The 24697-nt window shown below is 41.5% G+C and overlaps 1 protein-coding gene and 1 long non-coding RNA gene across 3 annotated transcripts in view; both read right to left on the bottom strand.

Moving 5' to 3' along the window:
• The window catches only part of LOC116555363, a 785279-nt gene that overhangs the window by 238257 nt on the left and 522325 nt on the right, over window positions 1-24697 (bottom strand). The gene's annotated exons all lie outside the window — the stretch shown is intronic.
• Window positions 1500-22930, bottom strand: MPHOSPH6 (M-phase phosphoprotein 6). 2 transcript variants are annotated; one of them, XM_032283890.1, is made up of 5 exons: window positions 22813-22930; window positions 17537-17649; window positions 5393-5483; window positions 2963-3057; window positions 1500-2134 (listed from the first exon to the last, which is right to left on the bottom strand). In XM_032283890.1, exons 1-5 carry the CDS (start codon window positions 22909-22911, stop codon window positions 2002-2004), a joined length of 531 nt encoding a protein of 176 aa, XP_032139781.1. In that variant the 5' UTR covers window positions 22912-22930; the 3' UTR covers window positions 1500-2001. The 2 variants fall into 2 exon arrangements, with proteins under 2 accessions (XP_032139781.1, XP_032139783.1); XM_032283892.1 differs by lacking the exon at window positions 22813-22930 and adding an exon at window positions 22568-22725 and having other exon boundaries at window positions 1638-2134.

The following is a 24697-nucleotide window of genomic DNA, read 5'->3' on the forward strand; positions in this document are numbered from 1 at the left end:
TGCCTAATACCGTGTCAATGCTATGTAAATAGTTGTCCTACTGTATTGCATTTTATGTGTATTATTTATTTTTATTTTTTGAGTACTTTCTGTGGTTAGTCAAATCCACAGATGTGGAACTCACAGATAAGGAGTGCCGACCCTACGTGTAACAGCTGCAGTGATTTCTTTCTGTAACTGGCTAGTCATAAGACTGAAATAACAAGTTTCCTTCTTTCCTTACACATCCCATGGTTCCTATTCCCTCAGCCAGTAGCTCAACTTCTCAGGGTTTATACCGGGTGGGGTGTACCAAACCATCATTGCCTAAAATACCTCAGTCATTCCCCTTTGAGATCATTACAGCTCTCCCTTAAAAGTTAGTGGCATACATGGGAAGTGCTAAAAATGCCCTAGAGAATCCTCGAGTTCCAGATGCCTTTCTCCCCCATCCATTGTGTAGGAAGGACATAAATGCCCCTTTGTTGCCAGGATCACTTGCACCAGCCAAAACAGTAAACTCCAGCCTGTTGGTTCAGTGAAATGGCTGGATAGTCTCAATTCCTGTCTTAATGGAGCCATTGTTGTGTTCCCTAGTGGGAGCACTTCTCCCTTGGGAACTCATCAAGAGACACAGGAAACAACCCCTGCTTGAGTGGCACCACTCCATCTACCTCTGCTTGATTCCAGACCATGCATTCTGACCAAGAACAGCCCCATGTAGCAGTCACTCAAAGCATTCGTTACATTCGTCAGATGGAGTTGTATTCTACCTAGTACCATAACTGAGTCTTCAGCAGACCATTCCATCGTCCTATTATGCCCGCTATTCCTGGGTGGTGGGGATATGCTAAGGCCAGTGAGTTCGAGAGGCATAAGCCCCTTGCCCCCCTTGTATTATGGTGAAATGGGTTTGTCAATCAGAAGTCACACTGTGCAGGCAGGTACATAAGACATGCGGTAAGTCCATGGACTGTGGTGCTGGTAAGGCACTGGGAGGAACTTCTGGTTACTTCCCAGAGTTGGAAGGGGCTTCATTCTCATGCTCGTAATGACAAAAAGGCCACATTAACTTCAAATTCCTATCTTTTCTCATAACTTATGTGAGAACTGAGGTCAGAGAGCAATACAATTTTACAGGGATTTGGGGAGAGAGGAGACATGTACCTCATTCATTTGCTGGGAGCAAAATTAAATCAGTAGTTTTTGACGTCCTAGGTACATACCTTCAGACAGACAGACACACATACACATACTTAATTCTGTGTGCTTCCTTCTATACTTAGCATGTAGAATAGACTTCAGCCTAGAAGACTGGACCATTTGTTAGCAGTAAATTCTATTGGGCTATAATGTAAGAAACTGATGGTTGTTTTTGACCCATAAAAGGCAACTGCTTATGGTTCAACCTCATACATCACTACATTCTGATCAGCTGTTTTTTAAAATTACTATGTGGAAAAAAGTATTACTGAATCAGACTGAAATTATTATTTGAAAGTACAAGAAAATACAGAAAGTATGTCAAAGTAGATTTTTATTACAGAATAATTTTTTCTATTAATTCAATGCTTTAAAGAAAACAACATAATACCATAAACTGACAATGACATGGTAGCATGTAAATACTTATGGCCGGAGAGGCATGCTTATTCTTGATAAATATAATAAAGGGCAATTTAAACTTTGGCATTAGTTTACATGAGTCAATTCAAGGTCAGTGACTGGAGAACTGTATTAAGAGAAACCAGAGGTCAAAAAACTCTTCAGGAAGGAGCCCTCTAACAATGTACATTTGAAGATCAGGGGGCTAAAAATCCACTCTGAATGAACACCATTAAGCAAAGGATGTACAACATCCATCAACATCTGTTTCAAAAACAGCATGTTTCTAAAATGATACATCTCTTTACAAAGTAAACATTACAGTATTAATAACTACAGAGACACCATTGGGATAAGCTCCAGATCCACCGCTGACTTCCATGAAGCACCCATGAACCATGGCTTAAGGCATCCATCTTAATCCTGGGGCTTTAAGAACATCTTCTTTGCTTTAATCGGTTGTATGTCTCCATTTTCATCTTCTTCATAGTTGGCATGGTCTCTCTTTCTGGCAAACTTTTTCCCAATTGTCCCCACCAAGGTCTCGTATCTGTCAAGAAGACAGACAGCAAATGTTTAATTTCAAATAAAAAGGTAGGACTCATACTATGCAGCCATAGCAAGGATGAGTTCATGTTCTTTGCAGGGACAGGGGTGAAGCTGGAAACCATCATTCTCGGCAAACTGACATAAGAACAGAAAACCAAACACTGCACATTCTCACTCTTAAGTGGGTGTTGAACAATGAGAACACATGGACACGGAGGGGAACATCACACACCAGGGCCTGCTCAGGGGGTTGGAGGCTGGGGAAGGGATAGCATTAGGAGAAATACCTAATGTAGATGACGGGGTGATGGATGCAGCAAACCACCATGGCACATGTATACCTATGTAACAAACCTGCATGTTCTGCACATGTACCCCAGAACTTCAAGTATATACATAAAAAAGAATTGTAATACACACACACACACACACACACACACACACACACACACACACACGAATCAAGCCTTGTCAAGAATATCAGACCAAATATGTAATAAAAAAGATTAAGAAAAAGAAAAATATGATTAAAAGAAACCAACTAATTTAACAATTTACGAACTTCTCTAAGAGTGATTAAATTCCTTGCCATTTTGGTGTTTGCATTACCCTAAACAAATTGAGTTGTACATTTTAAAATACGTATTTCCTGCAGCACTGGAAATGGGCTCTCATCTGGCAGCCTGAGACAGGTCTGCGCCCCCCACAGGCCATGAAAGAGAAGGCTAATCACGGTCATCGTTCTACTGGGGGACTCCCTTAAAAGCTGCAGTGGACTGTGGGGTAAGAGGAGTATTCCTGGGAGAAAGCTGCTGCCCAGCAAGGTTACCTTCTAGCCATCTCTTCATCTGACACATCGAGCTCCACTGTTTCATCTTCAACTTCTTCTGCTTTGTGCTTAGCATTCATATGAAGCATCAATTTCTGAAAAATACACCCGTGCTGACCTTCAGGCTAGAAAAGGCTTGTGAAAGGAACTGATGTCAAACTTGAAAGCAGAGAACTGAAGTCAAATACTCTAGAGAGCTAGTCAAAACTGATAAGGGATTCTCTGTAATACTTGAAACCACAACAGTCTAACAAAAGTCAGCTTTAAGTTAAAAAAAAAAAACAACAAAACAGTAAGGCAAAGCACCACTGGATTATATTTAGTGTGAATTGAAAGTGTATTCAAGATCATAAATCTTAGTATTAGTTACTCATATCTAAAGCAGGCATACTACTGACATATTCCAGTGAGTGGGGGAAGAGATAAACTTTCAGATTTTCTCTTAACTTCCCCTACCCTATCTTTGAGCCAAATGAAGAAGCACTAGCAGTCAACAGTAATTTTTTTTTTGAGACGGAGTTTCACTCTGTCACCCAGGCACAATCTCAGCTCACTGCAAGCTCTGCTTCCCAAGTTCAAGTGATTCTCCTGCCTCAGCCTCCAGTGTAGCTGGGATTACAGGTGCCTGCCACCGTGCCCAGCTAATTTTTTTATATTTTTAGTACAGATGGGGTGTCGCCACGTTGGCCAGGCTGGTCTTGAACTCCTGACCTCATGATTTGCCTGCCTTGGCCTCCCAAAGTGCTGGGATTATAGGCGTGAGCAACTGCGCTTAGCAGCAGTCAATAGTAATTTTTAATGCATCTCTTGGGTGGTGGTGATGGTGGGTGGAGGAGGTGGGAGAACTGGAATGCTGACCCTGGTATAATGGAGGGAATCTGCACCTCAGCCTCACCCTCCTAAACTTGAGGGTGGATAATGCATCCCATGTAACATCCGTGCACCACGGGTCTCTCCTCCATCTCTTTCACATTAACCTTTTTGCGATAATTATCCTCTGACCTTTTTTTTTTTTTTTAATGTGTAATCTCTTCTTTATAGCAAGAGGAGGATAAGGAATAAAAGGAAGAAGCCAGTCTCAACTAGTTTTTCTAAGGCTTAAAAGCGTGTTAATAGTTCAAAACCTTTTCCCAGGAGGACTGTATTCAGTGTTACAGAACCCAGTAATTGGGGACATTTTCTAACACCTGCCCCCGCCCCCATCACCTTCCGCGGCAGCTGCACCTCTCCTTTCCCGTTGCAGCAGACGCACTTTGGAATGCCAGCCTATCCACAAACCCATTCTTTGGATACCGCATTCAGAATCCCCACCTTTTCCTTCCCTCTTCACCTACTGCCCAGTTCCTCTCCTTCTCAATCTAAATCTTAAAGCAGGTCAAAGCAAGACCAGTATATACTAAAAACAAACACTTCTAGTGTTTGACTGCGTAAAGTAAATGTAACACCTTAATTATCAACATGCCTCCTTCCACCTTGCCAAAAAAGCAGAAAAGGAAAACCAACCTACAATCTTTCAATAAACTCTGGCAACTGGATTGGCTAATTACGGCTTGTGGAGAAGTGGTTCTCCACTGGGGATGATTCTCCCCACCAGGGAAGCTGTGGCAGTGTCTGGAAACATTTTTGGTTGTGACAGCTGGATTAGAGGGTGGGGTGTGTGGGTGCTCATGACATTTAGTTGGTAGAGAACAGAGGACATGTGGGTCGTCATCCTCTCAGGACAGCCACCACCACAAAGAATTATCTGGCTCCAAATGTCAACACTGCCATGGGCGAGAAATCCTGGCTTCAAGTAATATTTACAAAACCAAAGATTGATATCTCAAGTGTCCATTTGGTTCATCAAGTACCTGACATGATGGCTTTTAACATATGAGCCAGAGTTCTAATGAATATCTGTTAAATAAAGCTCTGCTTCTCTATCCTGGAGCAGGAAAATTCAAATGAGTAGCTCAGTTATAAGGCAAAGATTCATTTTTCAAACAAACTTTCCAAAGGATTCATTTAAAAAGCTACTTACAATCTTGGATTAAAACCTGTCAATTAAAAAGTCAAATTACACAATTCTAAAGTAACATTTTTCCATTAGAAAAAAATACATTTATAGATGCCAGAAAATAACTTTTCATAACAGCATCATATGAATAGAATCTTGACACTCCTGTAAAAGACTCAAGTTGAAATTCTAATATTTACGGTGGCACTGTCAAGGGCTGCATACTGCTATGTTAAATTATCTACTTGCCTCTACCATAAAACTAGACTGCAATGCCGGCAATTTCTTTAAATAGCTATGGCAATATTTCAAGACTTGTTATTTTCTATATAACAAGTAGAAAATGTACCTGGTGGGGAAACACCTAAGCCCAATTATTAGCAGAAAAAATTCAATTGGAAAAAGTTTAAATTTGAAGCAATTATATTTAATACCTCAACCTCAGGATTAAATCCTCTGAATGACATTCTTCCATAGAGAAGATCTTCACATAATAAGAAACTCTGCTCTTCTATTATGAAACTCCTAAACGGGAAAATAAACCTATGTTAATACCATGTCTCCTTATATAAAGCACAGCAAATAAAAGCCAAAACATTGAATAAAAAAAATCAACCTTATGGTTCTCAATAGAATGAAACAAAAATACAGTAAGATTTCTAACTTAGGGTTAAAAATAAAAACTGATTAATTTGGTCAGCAAAGGCCTGAGGAGACAAGAGCAGCAGGCTGGAGGCACAGCCTCTCTTAAACCACATTTAATTTGCATAAATACCTACATCATATAAAGACCTAAGGTATTTACAATAAACTTGAATTTGCCAAAGATGAAGCAAAATTTCTTTTGTGTTTACATCCCCTCACCAAATTGTTTTTTCAATTCTTTTTCAGAAAGGAAATAATATGTATACAAAAATACACATACAATATACAATGATATACTACTCCAAATCATTTTACAAAAGTTTCTGGCATGTTTTGTCTTTCGTTCTCAGGGATTTCAAAAATTCCATTCTCTAATTATCAAAGTGGCACCTTTCAAGGAACATAATTTGAAAAGCAGAATAAAGTATGAGTTTATAAACTGCCTGGAAATTCTCTACCAAGTGGTTAAAAAGGACTGTTAGTTACTATATTGGAACATTTCCTTCCAGTCTTTTTTACACTTGCATTTATGCTGATTCTTGAACACAGGTCTGAGCTGTGTGGTGCAATTATACACAGATTTTTTAAAAGATATTTCAATAGTTTTGGGGGAACAGCTGTTTTTTGGTTACACAGATTACACAGGTTACACTAAAAAAAGTAGTGACTTCTGAGATTTTGGTCCCCACCAAATTCTTATTCCATATCTAGGAGAAGTAGTGGGAAATCAGAGGCTTGGGCGGCTTTAACAGTGTTATCAGTCAGGACTCTTAGCTATAAACACCAAAGACTGACCCTGGATGACTTGAGCAGAGAAGGAATTTACTGTAAGAACACTGTAGGCTCTTTATTTACAAGGGGAACTGGTTCCAGGACTCCTTGTGGAGACCAAAATCTGTGACACAAAGGGCCGAGTGTACTGGGCTCTCAGAATCAGAGAAGGCTGGAGGGGCAGAACTGGAAGATGGGCAGAAGTAACAGCTGCTAGGTAGTTGCACTGAAACCAAAATCACGCTACAGAATGACTCTAGGAAAACCAGTGCTGCTGCTGACAGGGCTGAGCACGATACCACTGACGGCATCGGGGCAGGCTGTGTTCCCCTGGACCAGGACCTTATTGTCTCCAGTAGAATTTCTTTGCTGAGTCACGAGTTCAAAACGCTAAATCCATGGTGACTTATCTGTCTCCAGCCTGGCCATAAACCCTTACGTATGGCAAGAAAGCAAACATGTGGCCTTTAAGGCTTGTCTGCTGCAGTAGGTTCTGATTCTCATAAAGATTCCCTCATCGAACAAACACTTACTAAACCAAACTTCGTGCAGGCACTGTTCCACAAACTGTGGGAACAGCCACCAATAAAAGAGCCTCAACCAGGCATAGCAGTTCATGCCTGTAGTCCCAGCTACTCAGGTGGCTGAAGCAGGAGAACTGCTTGCACCCCTGAAGTGGAAGTTGCAGTGAGTCAGCGCTATACCACTGTATTCCATGGGTGACAGAGACTCCGTCTGAAAAAAAAAAAAAAAAGGCCTCTGCTTTCATGGAGGTTACAATCTATAGAAAGAGAGGCTAAATAATGAATGAAAAAAATATAGGTTATTCCATCCCTAGCTGTAGGGGAGTAATTAGTATGGACCTAGCTTTCCCACACCATAACTACAAAACAGGACAAAATATTAAATGACTATTTTAAGATAATGAACCAGTCCAAGCATAGGACTATGATGCCTGAGAGAAGAAAACCAAATGAAATAAGCCCCATGAATGCACAGTTTTCCGCCAAGGGGCAATTTCAAGATTGTGGAGCACTGAGTGGAAGCTCAGATAAGGCCCAGTCTTGCTGAGCTCAACAGACCAACTGTTTCATTGGGGCTTCAGCTGAAAAAAAAAAGAGCCAAAGACACAAACTGAAGTTTGGGGCTATGCAGATGGTTGGAATATCTGGGTGGGGAGACCACAGGAAGTGAGCTACATCATGGAATTCAGGACCAGCATGTGGGGTTCCCTTGCACCTTTGGCTGACTATTAAGCTGCACATGTGCAGGATGAGTCTTTAGACTTAGGAGAAAAATAACTGCTGGTGAGATGATTTCTGGGAGAATACCGGCTGCATTAGCTTCCCACGGCTGCTGTAACAAATTTAAGCTGACAAAATTGGTTTCTTAAAGCAACAGAAACGTATGCTCCTACAGTTCTGTATAAAATCCAGATGTTGGTAGGCGTGGGATCCCTCCAGAAGCTTCCAAGGGTACAAGGCTTTCTATGTGTCAAATCTCCCTCAGCTTCCTCCTTGTAAGGAAAGGTGATTACTTTTAGGGCCCACACAGATAATCCAGGATAATCTCTCATCTAAAGATCTGTAATTTACTCATATATCAGTAAGGTAAATTTTGCCATATAAGGTAACACTCAAAACCTAGATGTTATTTGGGGGACTATTTTCCAGCCTACCATACCTAGGGAAAAAAAAAAAAAATTACCCTGCAATTGTATGTTGAAGAAATAATAGAGTTTGCACAGAGAAAGGAAATGTTTGAGTTCTGCCTGGCCAGAGAGGAAAGAGAGACCAAGCTAAACACCCTGTGGATTTAGTAGAAAGGCCACATCTTAGGAGTAGGGACAATTTAGCTTTAGAGTAGAAGCTACAAAACATACCCTGACAAAAACAAGCTGATTGGCATGTAAGTTAACTGCCTAATGAAACAAAATTCAACACTCTATTAAGACAAGTTACAAAATCCAGGCAGTCAGCAATGTAATACACATAAATGTGCAGCACACAATAAAAAATTACTAGACATGCGAAGAAGCAAGAAAATGTAACTCCCTCACAGAAAGAAGAACAACAGAAAAAGATGAATGAATTGGTAGAAATGGACTTTGAAACAGTTATTGTAAACATGTTCAAGGATTTAAATGAGAACTTGAATGCAATGAAGAAACAAATAGAAAGCCTGAATTAAGAAACAGAGACTGCAAAAAAACACTAGATAGAATTTATATAAGGAAAAAACATTAAAAAAAAAGAAATTATATAACTGAAAAAAAAATCTGAAGTGAAAAATTGGATTAGTCCTATGTCTATTAAATATATGGAATTCATTACTAAAAATCCTTTCACAGAGAAAGATTCAGATCCAGATGGCTACACAGGTGAATTTCACCAAGCATTTACAGAAGAAATAATTTCAATTTTACACAAACCAAGAACTGAGAAAAGGAGACAGGAACACTTTCCAACTCATTTTATGGCCAAAACCAAAGACATTACAAGAACTTCACAGTCTAGTATCTTTTATAAATACAGATGCAAAAATCATTAATAAAATGTCAGCAAACTGAATTTAAAAATTTTAAATGTTACATATGAAGACCAAGTAGAGTGTATGTCAGAAATATAAGGCTGTTCTGATATTCAAAAGTCAATACAGTTTTCAACACATTAACAAAATAAAAAATCACGGTCTTCTCATAAAAAATTATTTGACAAAATTCATCATCATTTATGATGAAAACCCTCAGCAAACTAGGAAAATAAAGGAGTATCTCTGATATTGATAAAGGGCATTCATGAAAACACAGCACTTCATATATAATAGAGAAAAAGCAAATGCCTTCCCAACTATGATCAGAAACAACTCAAGGAGCACTCTTGTCGTTTCTATTCAATATTGTACTGAGGTCCTTAGCCACGAAATAAAACAAGAGGAGATAAAATGTATAACTCTCTCCATAAGAGGACATAATTATGCATGCAGACACTTTTAAGTAATCCACAAAAAACTACTTGTCAGTGAGTCATTTTACCATTACAGAATACAAAGTCAACATACAACCATCAATTTCTACACACTCCCCAACCCCATACGTACACACAACAAACGAGTTTGATATGATACCTAAAACTATGTAGTACTTAGGGATAAACAACGCAATGAGTATAAAAGATTTTTTCAATAAATTTTAATAGGCGCAGTGGCTCATGCCTGTAATCCCAGCACTTGGGAGGCCAAGGTGGGCAGATCACCTGAGGTCAGGAGTTCAAGACCAGACTGGCCAACAGGTGAAACTCCATCTCTACTAAAAATACAAAAATTAGCTGGGCATGGTGGCAAGTACCTGTAATGCCAGCTACTTGGGAGGCTGAGGCAGGAGAATCACTTGAACCCAGGAGGTAAAGGTTGCAGTGAGTTGAGATTGCGCCACTGCACCCTAGCCTGGGCAACAGGGTGAGACTGCCTCAAAAAAAAAAAAAAAAAAAAAAGTTCATAGGACCACAGGTTATCTACGAAAAATATATCCTTTGATCTACTTCATGCTGTACATAAAAAATTAGAGGCAAACCACAGATCAAAATGTCAGCACTAAACCTACAAAAATTCTAGAAGAAAACAGAAAATATCTAACCAAGTTGCCATAGCCAAGGATTCATTAGACAGGACTCATAAGGAGTAAACCATAAAAGGAAAAAAATTAATGAAACAAAATGATAAAAACTCATCAAAAGACAACATTAACAGGCTAGAAGAAAATTTTCACCATACATATAAGTGGCAAAGAACTTGTATTTAGAACATAAGTAATTCCCACATGCACAGACCTATCTAAGTTTTGCCTCAAAAAAAAAAAAAAAAAAAAAAAAAAAAACCCCAGAAACATTTGAGTTTGAGTTAATGATATGTATGGTCTCATATTTTGGGAGGAAATGTACTGATGTCTGCAACTTACTCTTACTGTATCAAAAATACAAAAAATACAATAAAATGATGGATGTATAGGGGGTGAACAAATACGTGATATAAAATATTTGAAAAAAAAAACAAAAAAAAAAAAAACAGAAACAAAACTTCCTCAAATTATAAAATGGCCAAAATATTTGAAAAGGCACTTCACAAAGGCAGATGTGGAAACAGCCAAAAAGCAAGACGTTCTTTAACATTATTAGTCACCAGGAACATGCAAATTAAAAACCATAATGAGATGCCACTAAAATAGTTAAAATTAAAAAGATACATAACTCTAAATATTGGACTCTAATGCTTCCTTAGTGAAAAGTAATATCATAGAACAGTTTGGAAACTGGTCTGAAAATTTCTGTTAAAGTTAAGTACAATTCCACAGTTACAAGAGAAATGAAAACACGACAAAACAAAACTTGAGTATAAATGTTCATAATGCTTCATCCATAAGAGTAAAAAAACAAGGCTGTGTATGGTGGCTCATACCTGTAATCCCAGCACTTTGGGTGGCCAAGGCCAGTGGATCACCTAAGGTCAGGAGTTCAAGACCAGCCTGGCCAACATGGCAAAACCCCATCTCTACTAAAAATAAAAATTAGCTGGGCATGGTGGTACATGCCTGTAATTCCGGCTACTCGGGAGGCTGAGGCAGGAGAATTGCTTGAACCTGGGAGACAGAAGTTGCAGTGAGTTGAGATAATGCCAGTGCACTCCAGCTTGAGCAGAAGAGTGAGACTCTGTCTCAAAAAAACAATAAAAAATTGGAAACAATCCAATAAAGAGTTCTTTAACATTATTAAGTCATCAGGAAAATGCTAATTAAAAACCATAATGAGATGCCACTAGAATAAAATTATAAAGATATATAATTCCAAATGTTGAACTCTCATACTTCCTCAGTGAAAGTGTTTTGATAACACTTCTATTAGTGTCCATTAATAGAAGAATGAAGATATACTGTGGTATATCTGTAAAATGAAATACCACTTAGCAACAGAAACAAATTACTGATGTTTCATAACAAGGATGAACCTCAAAAACATTTTGTTGACACAATAAAGTACATATTGCAGGATTCCTTTTTTATGAAGTTCAAGAACAGACAAAATTAATCTATGGTTTAAGAAATCAGAACAGGGCTTGCGTCAGAGCAGGGGTGAGACTGACTAGAAACAGGGATGAAGATCTTTATGGGGTGACAGAAATGTTTCCTTGACAGGAGTATGGTTTACAAAGATGCATGCACTGTCAAAACACAAACAGTTGTAGACTTAAGTACATTCCACTGAATGAAACAACCACCCCCACCCCCACACCCACAGACAGCAGTTTAAGGGAAGACAGTGAGGGCAGACTAGAAGAGAGGTGTTATCTTATAAAAAAATAGTCTGGGTAGGCCTCTTGGATGGGGTGACATCTGAGCAACGACCAGAAGGCAGTGAGGAAGCAAGATATGAGGACGCCCAGGTGAAGAACACCTCAGGGCCTAGTCCTAAGTGCGGGCCCTGAGAAAGGAATCTAGCTGACCTAAGAAACATAAAGCCTTTACAGCTGGAATGGAGAGAATGAAGAGTAGCAGGAGGTCAGAATTACTTGCATGGTAACACTAAGACATCGTCTCTTACTGTGCTGACATTTGCAGACTGTGTGAAAGCAGCTATGGGTAAAATGAAATCTTAGCATGAGTTAAAGCAGTAGTGATACCAGAGTATCTTAGTAGTCATACGCTTCACTTCCAGGCCCTCAAAGTTTAAAGAAAAAAGCCACTTTCACGTATGTTCTTGATGATACACCACACATTTATTTTTAATCTTAGCCCTCAATTACTTTAAAAAACATTCTGTGCACGAAATTGAAACTGTATATAAGATACTTCTTCTTGATAGTCAAATAATATATCTGCACTTGTGTGACTGAACTGAGAGATGAATCAGACAATTTTTTTTCAATGAGACACCATAGTATGTTTTTTTGGGTTTGGGTTATTTGGCAGACATTTTCCTGAAAATAAATAAAGTGAGCCTGACACTTCAAGGGGAACAACTGACACTATTTATTGCCAATAACAAAATTCAAGCTTTCAAGCAAAAGTCAGAACTCTGAATAGCTTATATCTGTCATCTTGGGCTTGATAGATTCCCAACACTTAAAAGACTTTTCTGATGAAATCCACAACTAACGATTGTGATTTTTGGTATTGTATAACAAGATGAGTTAACATCAGGAAAATCTATACAACTCATTTTCCAAATGACAGATGCATGATGTTAAGAAATCATATAAGGCTAAAAGATCTATTTAGAATACAAGACAGACCAACACTTATGGAAAGTTCACTGGTGTTTTCAGATTCCACATTGCAATTCACTCTTAAGAAACTACTACTGATTGAGTTTTGGAATTGTGCCAAAGAAGAATTACCTGAAAAGGCCATTGAAATACTCTTCTCTTTCCAACTGTATCACCTGTGTGAGGGTGGATCTTCTTTATCTACTTCAACAAAAACATGCTTTAACAGGCCGACTGCACGTGTTCAGAGTCCAGCCGTCTTCTATTATGCTAGAATGTTAAAGTGATTTGCAAAAATAGAAAACGGTGCCACTCTTCTCATTCAATTTTGTCTTGAAAAAGTTATTTTTCATTAAAAATGTGTTATGTAATGAGTTTGCTTTTTAAATGAATATTTAAATAATTTCTAAAATTTCTTATATAGTAAATTTTGACAAATATAAATCACCTAAAACACTCTCCAGGAGTTCTAAATGGTTTTTATGAATGTAAATAGCTCCTGAGTTCCGAAACTTGGAGAACGACCGTGATTTTGCTTCCTCTCTCGCTGGCCCTCTAGTCTGGCTAGCACCTCACTTACTTCAGAACCAACTATCCCTGAGGGAATCTAAATTTGGGCACAGAACTTGCTGTTCAGCTTTTTCTATGCACTTGGGATTCCCTCTCAATTGTCCAGTCTTATTCCTTATAGAGTGAGCAGCTGATGAGACCTCCTCAATTCCCAAGTAAATCACCTCTCTCAGGAGAACACCATACACACATGCAATCTCCAACTTCACAGAAGCTTTCACATAAAACAAACAAGGGACCCAGAGACAGGCAACCCCTAGAGGCCAGGACTGGGTTCAGAGCAGGACTACTGGCCCCTCAGAGGTCTTACCATGGCTTTGCATTGACACCATAACTTTAATATAAAAAGGAGCACAGGCGTTTTGTATCTACACGCACGGTTTTAAGAATTAGAAAAGTTTAATTACAGAGTTGGCAAGCAAGTGAAATATTTCAAAATTTAACTGTTTCCGTATTTTAATGATCCAGTTTTCATTAATGAGGTTCTATAATTTTAGGATTAAAACACACCCACAAAATTATCTATTTCATCTATTTTGCATATGAGAAACTACTGCTCAGGAAAAAAAGCCAGACTTGCCTAAAGCCACAAATAATATACATGGCAAAACTCCAGTTAGGAGACCATTCTCAGTGGGTCTCACATTCCTGAACATTTTTCGAGTGAGGCACTAACTGCCCTTTTTCCCTGGACTATCTTTGTAAGGATATCTGCATAGTGAGCAGCCTTGAAAAAGTCTTCCTCTAAAGCAAAGGGCAGATTTGGTTACTGTCCAGCATCATACAGAGGCCCCTCTTGGGGCTGAAGGCAAGTCTGCTTGTGGTCCGTTATCTAGGATTCCAGTTTCCTAAGCTCAGGAGATCTCGGCTATGATGCTAATCCACTGGACGCACAGCATCTGCATGGGTCACTTCATGTCATCCCTCACAGGAATTGGGAACAAAAGAGAAATGATACAAACTTGATGCTCATGCTGCTTTCTTTGTGGTAAGTCCGTTGTCTCTGATGGTGTTCAGGACACATTACCCCCGAAATATGGCATCCTGGCATACTGAATATTTTACGCTGGAGGAATCTGAAAAATGACATGCAGGTAGGATTTTCTGACCATCTCCTGAAGCAGGTCATAAAACCCTCACGTGAGAGGTGTCCCCACTACACTCAGAGGAAAGCAACATCCTTATCTCAGAAGAGAAAGGGACAGAGAGGAATCCGAACAAAGGACTTGCTAAATTTCTCCCAGCTTGTTACTTTTTGCACATACCACTTCGTCCTATCCTATTTCTCCACAACTTTCCACTCTTCACCAAACCTAACATAAAAACACTCAGGTTCAACCAATTCTTCAGTCGTCATTTTCTTTTGAAGGCTCCTGTGTCACATAAAACTTTTATGAAATAAATGTGTATGACTTTCTCTTGTTAATCTGTCTTTTGTTACAGACACCCCAACTAAAGAACCTCAAATGGGCAGAAGGAAATAATATTGTCCCTCCCCTGCATCTCAGACCCAGAAGGCTCCTATCTTCCACCAGTATCAGTGAAAGTATGGCAGGCTAACTTGTTAGTTTCAGGTCCCTACAGCTTCTGACTCCAATTAGACCACAAAATACAAGCATAAGACGCACAACAGCCAAAAATACTTCTTAAACAACTTGCTATGACAAAGGAGTAATAAAACTGGCTGTACTTGCACACTGTTACTGGGCCATATCCTCCGGGGAAAAAGCAACATGGCAACACATAGCAAAATCTTTGATCTGGTAAATTTCACTCTTAGGAATTTATATTATATCAGCTTCCCTGGAAAGAGACCTTGAGACAGAGTTATATGCAGGAAATTTAGCAGGAAGTGTTGTTCAGCAGATACCCTTCTAGGAAAACAGAGACAGGAGGATTGGGCAGAGGGAGACGGTGATGTGCAATGTGGCTATACCAAGGCCTCAGCCACACATGAGCTCTGGAGTCAGGAAAGCCCTTCAGTTGGTCCAAGTTGGGGCAGATCATGATTCCCCTAGATGGTCTAGCCACTGGTGAAAGGCGTCCCCTGTGAGGCAGTGTTAACACCGAATAGCCTTCATTATCTTCACTGAATTACAGACTGATACAGCTGACATTAAAAATAGGAAACTCGAGACTTTGAGAGCATATACACATGCAATCTCCAACTGCACAGACAGTAGTAACACTCTGGAATAGTTCAGATAACACTAGCGAAAAAGGAGGCACAAATGTAAGTGAGGAGAAATAATGGGTGTCCTTCCTATATTCAGGTATAAGGAAATACACACAATGGCAACAATCACTGTGCTTTCTGCCTGGCACTGTGGTGACTGTTTTACATACATCACCTTATTTACTTCTCGGAATGTACTGGACAGGTACTATCATCATACCCAATATACAAATGACACAAAACAGGTTAAGCAACTCACCCAAGGTGACAAGTAAACAAGTGGTGGAGCAGGGCATCAAACCCAGGTCTGCCTGACTTCAGAGCCCATGTACTTAATTAACCAATCCATTCCACGGTCTCCCTACTTAGACTGTTAAAAACAACAACTACAATACAACACATATTTCAAGGACATGTCATCCATTTACCCCTTCAGATCTATTTTCCGTCTTCACCCCTGCTCTCTGGCCTGGGAGGCTGACTTGAATATAATGCACGGTAGGGCTCCTTTGCTGCCAGGTACATGGCTCCCTTGCTAGCATGACCTTGGGCTGGCTGTACGCCTGGATAGAAGTAGCAGCTCTTGTCAGGTGCTCTCTCTCCACGGCTCATCTCCAGATTCAGTCGCCATTCCCCACCCGCCCCTTGACTCTGCAAGCTCAGGTGGTAACCGCTGCTACTATACAAGCTAGGAAGGTACCACACTGTCCTGAGGGGTTCCCCTATGCCCTACCCACACCTTGATAGTGTCCCCTCAATCTGAGAGTGCCATCTTTTGGGGCCAACATCCTGGGCTGATACACACACCTATACATAAATAAGATGCTGAGTAATGGCAAGATGTTATCATTTACCTTCCCAGGAAAGAAATGTAAAGGCCATTTTCTGGGAACAATATGCTGTATTGGGGAGGGGGAGACTACTACTGGAAACAAGACAGACACAGTCCTGCTCTTTAATAAACAACTGGAAGGAATACTTTGGCAAGTTTAGTCAAGGCATAAAATTAAATGATAGCTCCTTAGCAGCAAAGGTCCCTTCCTCCCCCGATCCCTGCCCGGGCATTATCTCATCCTCCTCACCAGCATCTTGCTTCCTCTGACAAGTAGAGAAAAAAATGACCTTCCCCCATCCCTCCTGGTGGGACATACTTTCTATCTTTAGAGAAGGATATCTAACCTTTCAAATAATGTCCATAGGTCAGCCAAATGAACAAGGGAATATAGCATACCAAATCAAAGCCCAAATATCGGGTACAGAATGGAAAGACATAAATGTGTCTGAAGGTAAGTCATATAAATGTGACTGAAGTAAGCAGCATCTTCAGTCCTTTGACCAAAGTTTAGGTAAAACCACCATACCACAGAGCTTACTAAGGTAAGAAAAGTATCATGGAAAATGAAAAATAGCTACCAGAAGGATTTAGCTGAATTAATGGATGAAATACATCCATCACTCCCTCATTCAGAACTGCTGATCAGGCACCAGCCAAGCTTGGGGGTAGGCCACAAACAGTGTACCCCGGCTTCAGCACTGACTAGCTGGGTGACCCCAGGCAAGTTACCCTCCCTGACGGTTCAGTTCCTCAACTACAAAATGGACAGAATGACAGGAGGGAGCTCCTAAGTTTGCCGTGAAGATTCGATAACTAAGGATGTCAAGTGTTTAGCCCAGTCCCTGGTACACCCTACAGATTCAGTAAATGTTAGCTAAAACGGATGGTTTTACAAGTAGCAACGATTTCAAAACAAGCAACAAAATCTCCTGACCTGCCTTAAAATGCTCCATGTCATGAACTGTGTAATTGAAACAAAACTGGAGAGGCCTGAAGTACACAGGTAATCTTTAGAACTCAAGGTGATAGAACACTACAGCTTCCCCAAAAGGTCTGCTGTTACTACCTGAGATATGTGGGTTAGGTTCCTTTACTCAATGTAAAAAAGGACAATGTGATACATAGTGGCTGGGGGAGGGAGTAGTAAAAATGTATAAATCCATGTGCAACTTTATAGGTTTAATATTTTTTAGTTGTGCCGCTAACTCAACAAACTGAAAAGAAACTATTTCATGGGTTTATGTTGCTGGAATGATGAGTTAAATTTACCAGGAGTTTCCTTCTGAAAGGCCCAAGCATCATGAACAGAAATTGTAATAAACCTACTCTTTCTCTTTAAGCTCTGGCAAATCCAAGTACCAGTGCTCTTCACTAATGATTTTCTTTTCTTCCTCTTCCAGTTGTTTCTTGGTTTCTGAGTCCAGTCCCCTTTGCATAAACTGTGGAAAAAAAAAAAAATCAATGTCAGAACCTTTTTCCATTTTAGAGCTGAGGAAACCTCAAATAATTTCCTTCTGCTTGCTATCCCTCATTTATCTATGGAGCCTACCTCAAGACTGAGAGTTGGGGCAAATGATCAAACGGTTTAGCTCTTCCCTTCCAACTTTACACTAGATGATGAGGGACTGTGTCAGGGCATGTGGAAATGCACAATGTATGCTTCCTTTGGAAAACTTAAGACACCACATTTAGGGTCTTCTTCTCACCCACAGAGCCTACTGGTTTTACACCTACTGATCTGGGTTGAAATGCTCTTCCTACCCTCTTCCACCTGGCCAACTCCTCACCCGTCTGACATGTAAACTTACGCCACTTCTGTGATGCCATCCCTGGCAGATGCCAGTAAAATCAGTGTCTCTGTCCTAAATGCTTTCACGGCTCCCTCCAACAGACTCACCACATCTTAACTTTTTGAGCATCTTTCTCTTCTGGAGACATTTAGGACTGTGACTGTGTCTGAGTCATCTCTTTCATCTGTCCCAGAAAGATGACTGAAGCACAGTACATGCCCGATAAATGTAGACAGAAGCAAAGGTGCACCTGTAAGTCTGCTCTTCTTTTTTATTTTTCCTCTGAAATGCTGCTAAACTCTTCAGCTGCTCTTATTATCAAATCTGCAGAAATCTGACAATACGGCAGTAAATAACAGTCCTGCTGCTAGTCTCTCACCAGCATGAATATCTACATTTCTTCTGGGAACAAGTGAACGAACTTAAGAGGCAAACCAGAACAAAATGATAAAATACCAACACTGAAGAAAATAAAATCAGAAAACACCCAGGAGCCTCCTAGCAGTTAAGTTTCAGGTTCCACTGGTTTCTATGTGTCCTCATTTATTTCCCTTATTCAGGCCCCATACTTTTTCTCTTTCTATTCCAGTTTTTCCAAAAAGAAACACAAGCCTTTTTAGGCATAAAGGCTTTAACAATGACTACTAAGTTAAATGAAAATAACCTTAAGAACGTTCATGAATAAAATATAGTCATGTGCTGCAAAATGATGTTTGGTCAACGACGAAACCCTCCCCTAAAATTATAATACCGCATTTTTACTGTACCTTTTCTATGTCTAGATATGTTTAGATATACATAAACTTACCACTGTGTTACAACAGCCTATAGTATTCGGTATAGCAGCATGCTGTACAGGTTTGTAGCCTACAAACAACAGGCTGTGCCATATAGCCTAGGTGTGTAGTAGGCTATCCCAGCCAGGTTTGTGTACATCAACTCTATGATGCTCTCACAATGACGAAATCCCGTAACAATGCATTTTTCAGAATGTATCCCTGTTAAGTAACACATGCCTGTGATAACATCAAGTGCTCATGAGAATGTGAAGAAACTGATCATTCATACATGGTTAATGGGAAAGTAAATGGTACAGCCACTGTGGAAAATACCTTGGCAGTTTCTTAGCAGACTAAACATACACTTACCATATGACCCAGCAACTGTCTGCACAAAGTGCATGCATGCAAAATGGTGAAATCGGAGTAAGCTCACTGTCAATGTCCTGGCTCTTTATTGTCCTCTAGTGATATAAAATGTTGCTGCTGGGGGAGGTGGCATGAAGGATGCCTGAGATATCCCTGAACACTTTTTGCAACTCCCTGTGAATATATTACTATTTTAAATAAAAAAGAAATCAAGTTTGTAGACTACTGTCTTGTAGTCCTCACACATTGCACCTGTGTCTATACCCTCATCCCAGGAAAGAACTGCAGTTTCTTGAATGTACACATTATACTACCCAGTCCTTTTGCCTTTGCTAGTTAACATGTTATAATTTTTTGCCTCGCACAATATTTACTCTTGTAGGCCCACAGCGTGTGTCCTCTGGTAAGGCTTCCCCAATTGGCATTTGGCTTAGCTCTTCCTAGGCCTGCTCCTGTAAAGTAGCACCTTTCCAAGACAGCCTTATCAACACTGGATTATCGTCCATCATTGTGCTGCTTTGGTGTTTCCCAAGACTACGATTCTGAATAGACCATGACTCTCATTCATCTTGTACCATCAGTACTTAGGCTGCACCCCTGGGACACAAAAGAGCTCACTCAATCAAGGTTCTCTGAATGTAAATGAACCTAGACTTGTCTTATTTTTCCAGACTCTTTCTGGGATGGTTTTTTTGAAATGCAGATGCCTCATTAAATCACTAATATTCCTCATGGTAAAACTCATCAATACTGCCCAAATGCCCTTTTTTCTCCCATTTAGTCATGTACCTATTCTTTTGGTATAAAAAAGAGCCATAAACTTATGCTCTGTACATAGGGAAAGGATAGAACTAACTGTGAATATAAATCAGGCACCTCCAGACTTACGTAGAAGTTCAATTCTCTTACTCTAGAGCATTTCAGAACACATTCTAAACCTAGTGAGGACTCAGAGCAGGCATCAGCACAATACAGTCCTCAGGCTGGATGTCTGTTGTTCTCGAAAAAGTTTTACTGGTACACAGCCATGGTCATTTGGTCCTGAACAACAATGGCAGAGCTCAGTAGCTGTAACAGAGATTGCCTGGCTCATAAGCCCAAAATATTTATTATATGGTCCTTTGCAGAAAGTTTGCCAAGCCCTGTTCTAAGAGTCTAATAGTGCTGAAATCACAAATAAGCACTCTCTCTACAACCATTCCATACTGGCAGACCTTCTATCCACATCCTCCTTTTTCTGCTTCCCAGCAGGATCAACCCGCAATGGCTTACCAAATCAGTAGGCATTCAAGTGAGTCAGGATTAAATCCTCAACCCTATCATACTTGCCATAAAAAGTGGTTCCCAACCTTTTTGGCACTAGGGATTGGTTTCCTGGAAGACAATTTTTCCATGGGTGGGGTGGAGGAGGGGAGGGACAAATGGTTTAGGGATGATTCAAGTGCATTACATTTATTGTGCACTTTGTTTCTAATATTGTAATATGTAACGAAATAATTACACAACTCACAATAATGTAGAATCAGTAGAAGCCCTGAGCTTGTTTTCCTGCAACTGGGACAGTCCCATCTGGGGGTGATGGGAGACAGTGATAGACCATCAGGCATTAGATTCTCCTAAGTAGCATGCAAGGTAGGTCCCTCGTTTGTGCAGTTCACAGTAGGGTTTGTGTTCCTAGGAGAATCTAATGCTGCCAATGATCTGACAGGAGGCAGAGCACAGGTGGTAATGCAAGCTATGGAGAGCAACTGTAAATGCAGACAAAGCTTCCCTCACTTGCTTGCCTGCCTGCCACTCACCTCCTGCTGTGTGGCTCAGTCCTAACAGGCCTGGACTGGTACTGGTTCATGGCTCAGAGGTTGGGGACCCATGCTATATAGGACTTAGCTATGGCTATCCCACCCAAGTGCAGCTGCTCCATGCCTTCTCACAGTATACTCTGTTCAGTTAGTATAGGTAGTGTCTCCTGCTATCTTGCCAGTAAGTTCTTTCTTATCGATGACCAAAAGCTGCTAAACCAAATAGAGAACTTGGGTGATCTTCTTCCCTCTCCTTTACTTCTAATGTTCAATTGGGTCTCCCCACTTGGTGGGGGTGGATACTTGTTTTAAGTTAATTTCCTCCTTTTTAGTTGCAACTCAGATCTTTAGTTTGAGTCCGAGTCACCCCAGTACATCGTCTGGCTTATTCCAAGAGCTAAAACAATTGCTAAAATCGTTTCAGTATCTGCTTGGCCAATTCACTCCACTTCTTTGAAATTAATGTTATTACAAATCCTAAAATCAAAAGGAAACTCTTCAGTAAAGATTCAAATTTTGCTAATATCCATGAAAGTGCTTGACAAACTATAAGTTAAGCTATAATTTACCCTCCACCCTCATTCACCCATTCATCCCTAATTCCATCCTAGCTCAACTCCATTCAAATCTTGCACATGTAATGTTTACTCTCTAATCTTTGTCGTTCTGAGACAAGGTCTCCCTCTGTCACCCAGGCTGGAGTGCAGTGGCACCATCTCAGCTCACTGTAGCCTCGATCTCCCAGGCTCAAGCGATCCTCCCACCTCAGCCTCCCAAGTAGCTGGGACTACAGGTGCGTGCCACCACGCCCGGTTAATATTTTGTATTTTTTGTAGAGATGGGGTTTCACCACGTTACCCAGGCTGGTATCAAACTCCTGGGCTTAACCGATTTGCCTACCTCAGCCTCCCAAAGTGCTGGTATTACAGGCGTGAGTCACTGCGAATAGGCTCTCTCTCCAGTCTTTCAAAACACTATGAATAGCTTCCTTCCTTTTTTGGAAATTCCACCTCTTTAAACATGACATGTAACAGTTTGCTACTCTCTATTAGCAGTGCTCAGTGAGAGGCATTACAGAGTAGTAACAAAGAGCGAGGGTTCTGGAGCTAGACTGAGTTCCATCCTGTCTGCACTACTTATTAGCTGTGTAACTTTGGGTAAGTTACTTCCTGTAGTCACCTCAAAGTGTCATTACGTGAACTGCATAGGTTAATATATGCAAAACACTTAAAACATTGTCGAGTACCCACAAAATGTAAATATTTGCTATTTTTGATACTGTTCCCTGTATCAATAGCTTTCCATTGCTCACAAAATAAAGGAAAATATCCTTAATCGGGCCTAAAATTCCCTGCACGTTGTGACCATGGTCTACTCTGCAGCCTTATTTCTTAGTACTTGCCTTCCAAACATACTGAATTATCTCTAGTTCTTGGAAATCTCCATGCTTTTCATTTTCCTTCTTGCCTCTGGGACTTCTTAACTGTTTTTCCTACTTTAGGACGCTGTGCCTCCCACCCTCCCAGTAACCTAAAGGGACCAGTAACTACCCCGCGAGAAGTTCAGTGAGTTCCCAGGGCCCCCGGCGCTTCTATCCTCACTGAACTTGGTAAACTGTACCCTGACTGCTTGCTTATGTATATATAAGCTCCGATCCGCCCGCGGACCTCCCGAGAGAGTCAGCCAAAATCATAACCTGGTTCCCAGTAAACAGTACAGAGCAGGCGCTAAGTGAATGAATGAGCACAAGAGCTGGAACCCTTTGGGGCCTCTCTGGTGTCCCCCGTCCGCCCGCCGCCTAGGCCCAGATCAGGTCCGAAGGACCAGGTGCCCCTACCGCCCGGCGTGGGTCAGCGTCCCCGCACCTTCATGCGTAGCAGATTCTTGGACAACTTTGTCTTGCGCTCGGCCGCCATGGTGGCTCCCGCCCAGCGCCGCGCTCGGCCGCGAGCCTCACCGCACATGCGCGGAGCCGCGTGCGTCGCTGCGTGGCGTGTGTAACCCGCGACGCTCCTCTCCACCCCGCCCTGCCGCCCCGCCCGGTGTCTTGCGCGCCGGCGCGCGCCTCTGTGGGCGTTCTCCTGACGGAAAGGCTCTGGTAAGCGCGCGGGGCAGTGGCGCGGGGATGAGCGCGGCAGATACTAAAGAGGCCAAAGTCAGAGGAGGCCCCAGAGCCTTGGTACTCCGAGCTGTGGGCCGCCTTCCCGGGACGTGGGCCCGCCCACCTCGAAGGCCTATCCTCCCTCAGGGACCCCCTTCCTCAGGCACCCCCTCCAGACTCAGAAGTACTCGCCGGCCCCGTAGATTCCCACTATGCCTGCCACCCGCCCGGGCAGTGTTAACTACGTGTTTTGTCTTCATAACATGAGTGGCGGGCTGCCTGTGTTCTGGGTGGCTTTGCAGGGGCCACGTCGTTTTCACTAGGACCCCACGAGTTGCTCCCGTCCTCACAGCAGCCCGGAGTCCCGGGGGAACGCGGTCGGGGCCGCCCCAGGCAGTCTGGCTTCCGGTCCCCGCGCAGAGCTACCTTCAGCCCACGGGCCGCTGCAGGTGCGACTCTGGCTGAGGGATCTCCGCTAAACAGAAGAATTGCAAGAAGCAGCAAGAGACGGAGGCAGGGATGGGTTCCAAACACACGTGCATGAGAGGAACGCCTGGTTTTGATCTAAAGAATTGAAAGACCAGCCTGGGCAACATAGGGAGACCCCATTCCACCCAAAAATAAATAAATAAATAACTGGGTGTGGTGGCGTGGACCTGTGGTCCCCGCTACTTAGGAGGCTGAGGCTGGAGAATTGCCGGAACTCGGGAGAGGGAGGCTGCAGTGAGCTGAAATCCCGCCACTGGACTCCAGTAAGGGCTACAGAGCGACATCCTGTCTCAAAAACAAAACAAAAAAGAAACACTGAAAATAGGGTAGCGTTCATACCCCGTTGTTTAATGCTCTGGGTACCACCTAAAGACGTTTTCGAAAACCATTCCTAGGTCGATGCTGTGGAACACCCTAAAGCTAGTAGCATCTCAGCTGACAAGCATGGGCTCTATGTCACATTCTTGAGCTGGGCACTTAAGAGTAATTAGTTCACTTAATCTTCATAAGAACGGGAAGAAGGTATCGTAATCGTGTTGTTAGGGATTCTGAGACCGCGGGACTTGCTGGAGTTCACACAGTTACTCCATGTTAGAGATGAAATTCAAAAACCGATTTGGATGTTAAAAGCCCTTTAGGTTTTCCCAGGAGTAAATAAAATCATTGTAATGTACTAAGTAGCTGTAGAATCTCATTCACTTGTGACCGTGTGTGAGCTGCCAGGACATAATACCGTGTAAAAACGCATCCCCACTTTTCCTGAAGCTGACATTCTGGACATAAATAAGTGGTGAATGCTGTGAAAGAAAACAGTGACGTGATGGAGTAACGTTTAGGGTTACTTTAGACAAGGTAGTCCGGAATGGCCCTTGTCAGATGATGGTGCTAAGGCTTGAAAGTTGAGAAAAACCTGTTGTATGAAGACTTGGAGGTAAACTGTGCTCAGGAGACAGAGCAGCAACTGTTAAGTTCCTGAAATATGAACAAAACAAAGCCCCTGTTGTTACAAAGTTTAACAGTGGAAACAGTGAGGTTAATCATAAGCCACATTGCATCCCCTGAAATTCATACGTTGGAGCCCCAACTTCTAGTACCTCAGAATCTGAGTGTATTTGGAGATAGGGCCTTTAAAGATGTGATTAAGTTAAAACGAGACTCTT

Source organism: Sapajus apella, unplaced genomic scaffold (assembly GCF_009761245.1).
Source record: "Sapajus apella isolate SASKATOON/1434 unplaced genomic scaffold, GSC_monkey_1.0 scaffold15, whole genome shotgun sequence".
Classification (NCBI taxonomy): Eukaryota; Metazoa; Chordata; class Mammalia; order Primates; family Cebidae; genus Sapajus; species Sapajus apella.

Excerpts from the sequence above, each read along its gene's own strand:
- MPHOSPH6 (XM_032283890.1), bottom strand. The coding sequence starts at position 22,911 with ATGTGCGGTGAGGCTCGCGGCCGAGCGCGGCGCTGGGCGGGAGCCACC. Across the intron at positions 17,650-22,812 it reads AGAATCTGCTACGCATGAAG|TTTATGCAAAGGGGACTGGA; the intron begins GTGCGGGGACGC and ends TTTTTTCCACAG. Across the intron at positions 2,135-2,962 it reads GATGAAGAGATGGCTAGAAG|ATACGAGACCTTGGTGGGGA; the intron begins GTAACCTTGCTG and ends TCTTCTTGACAG.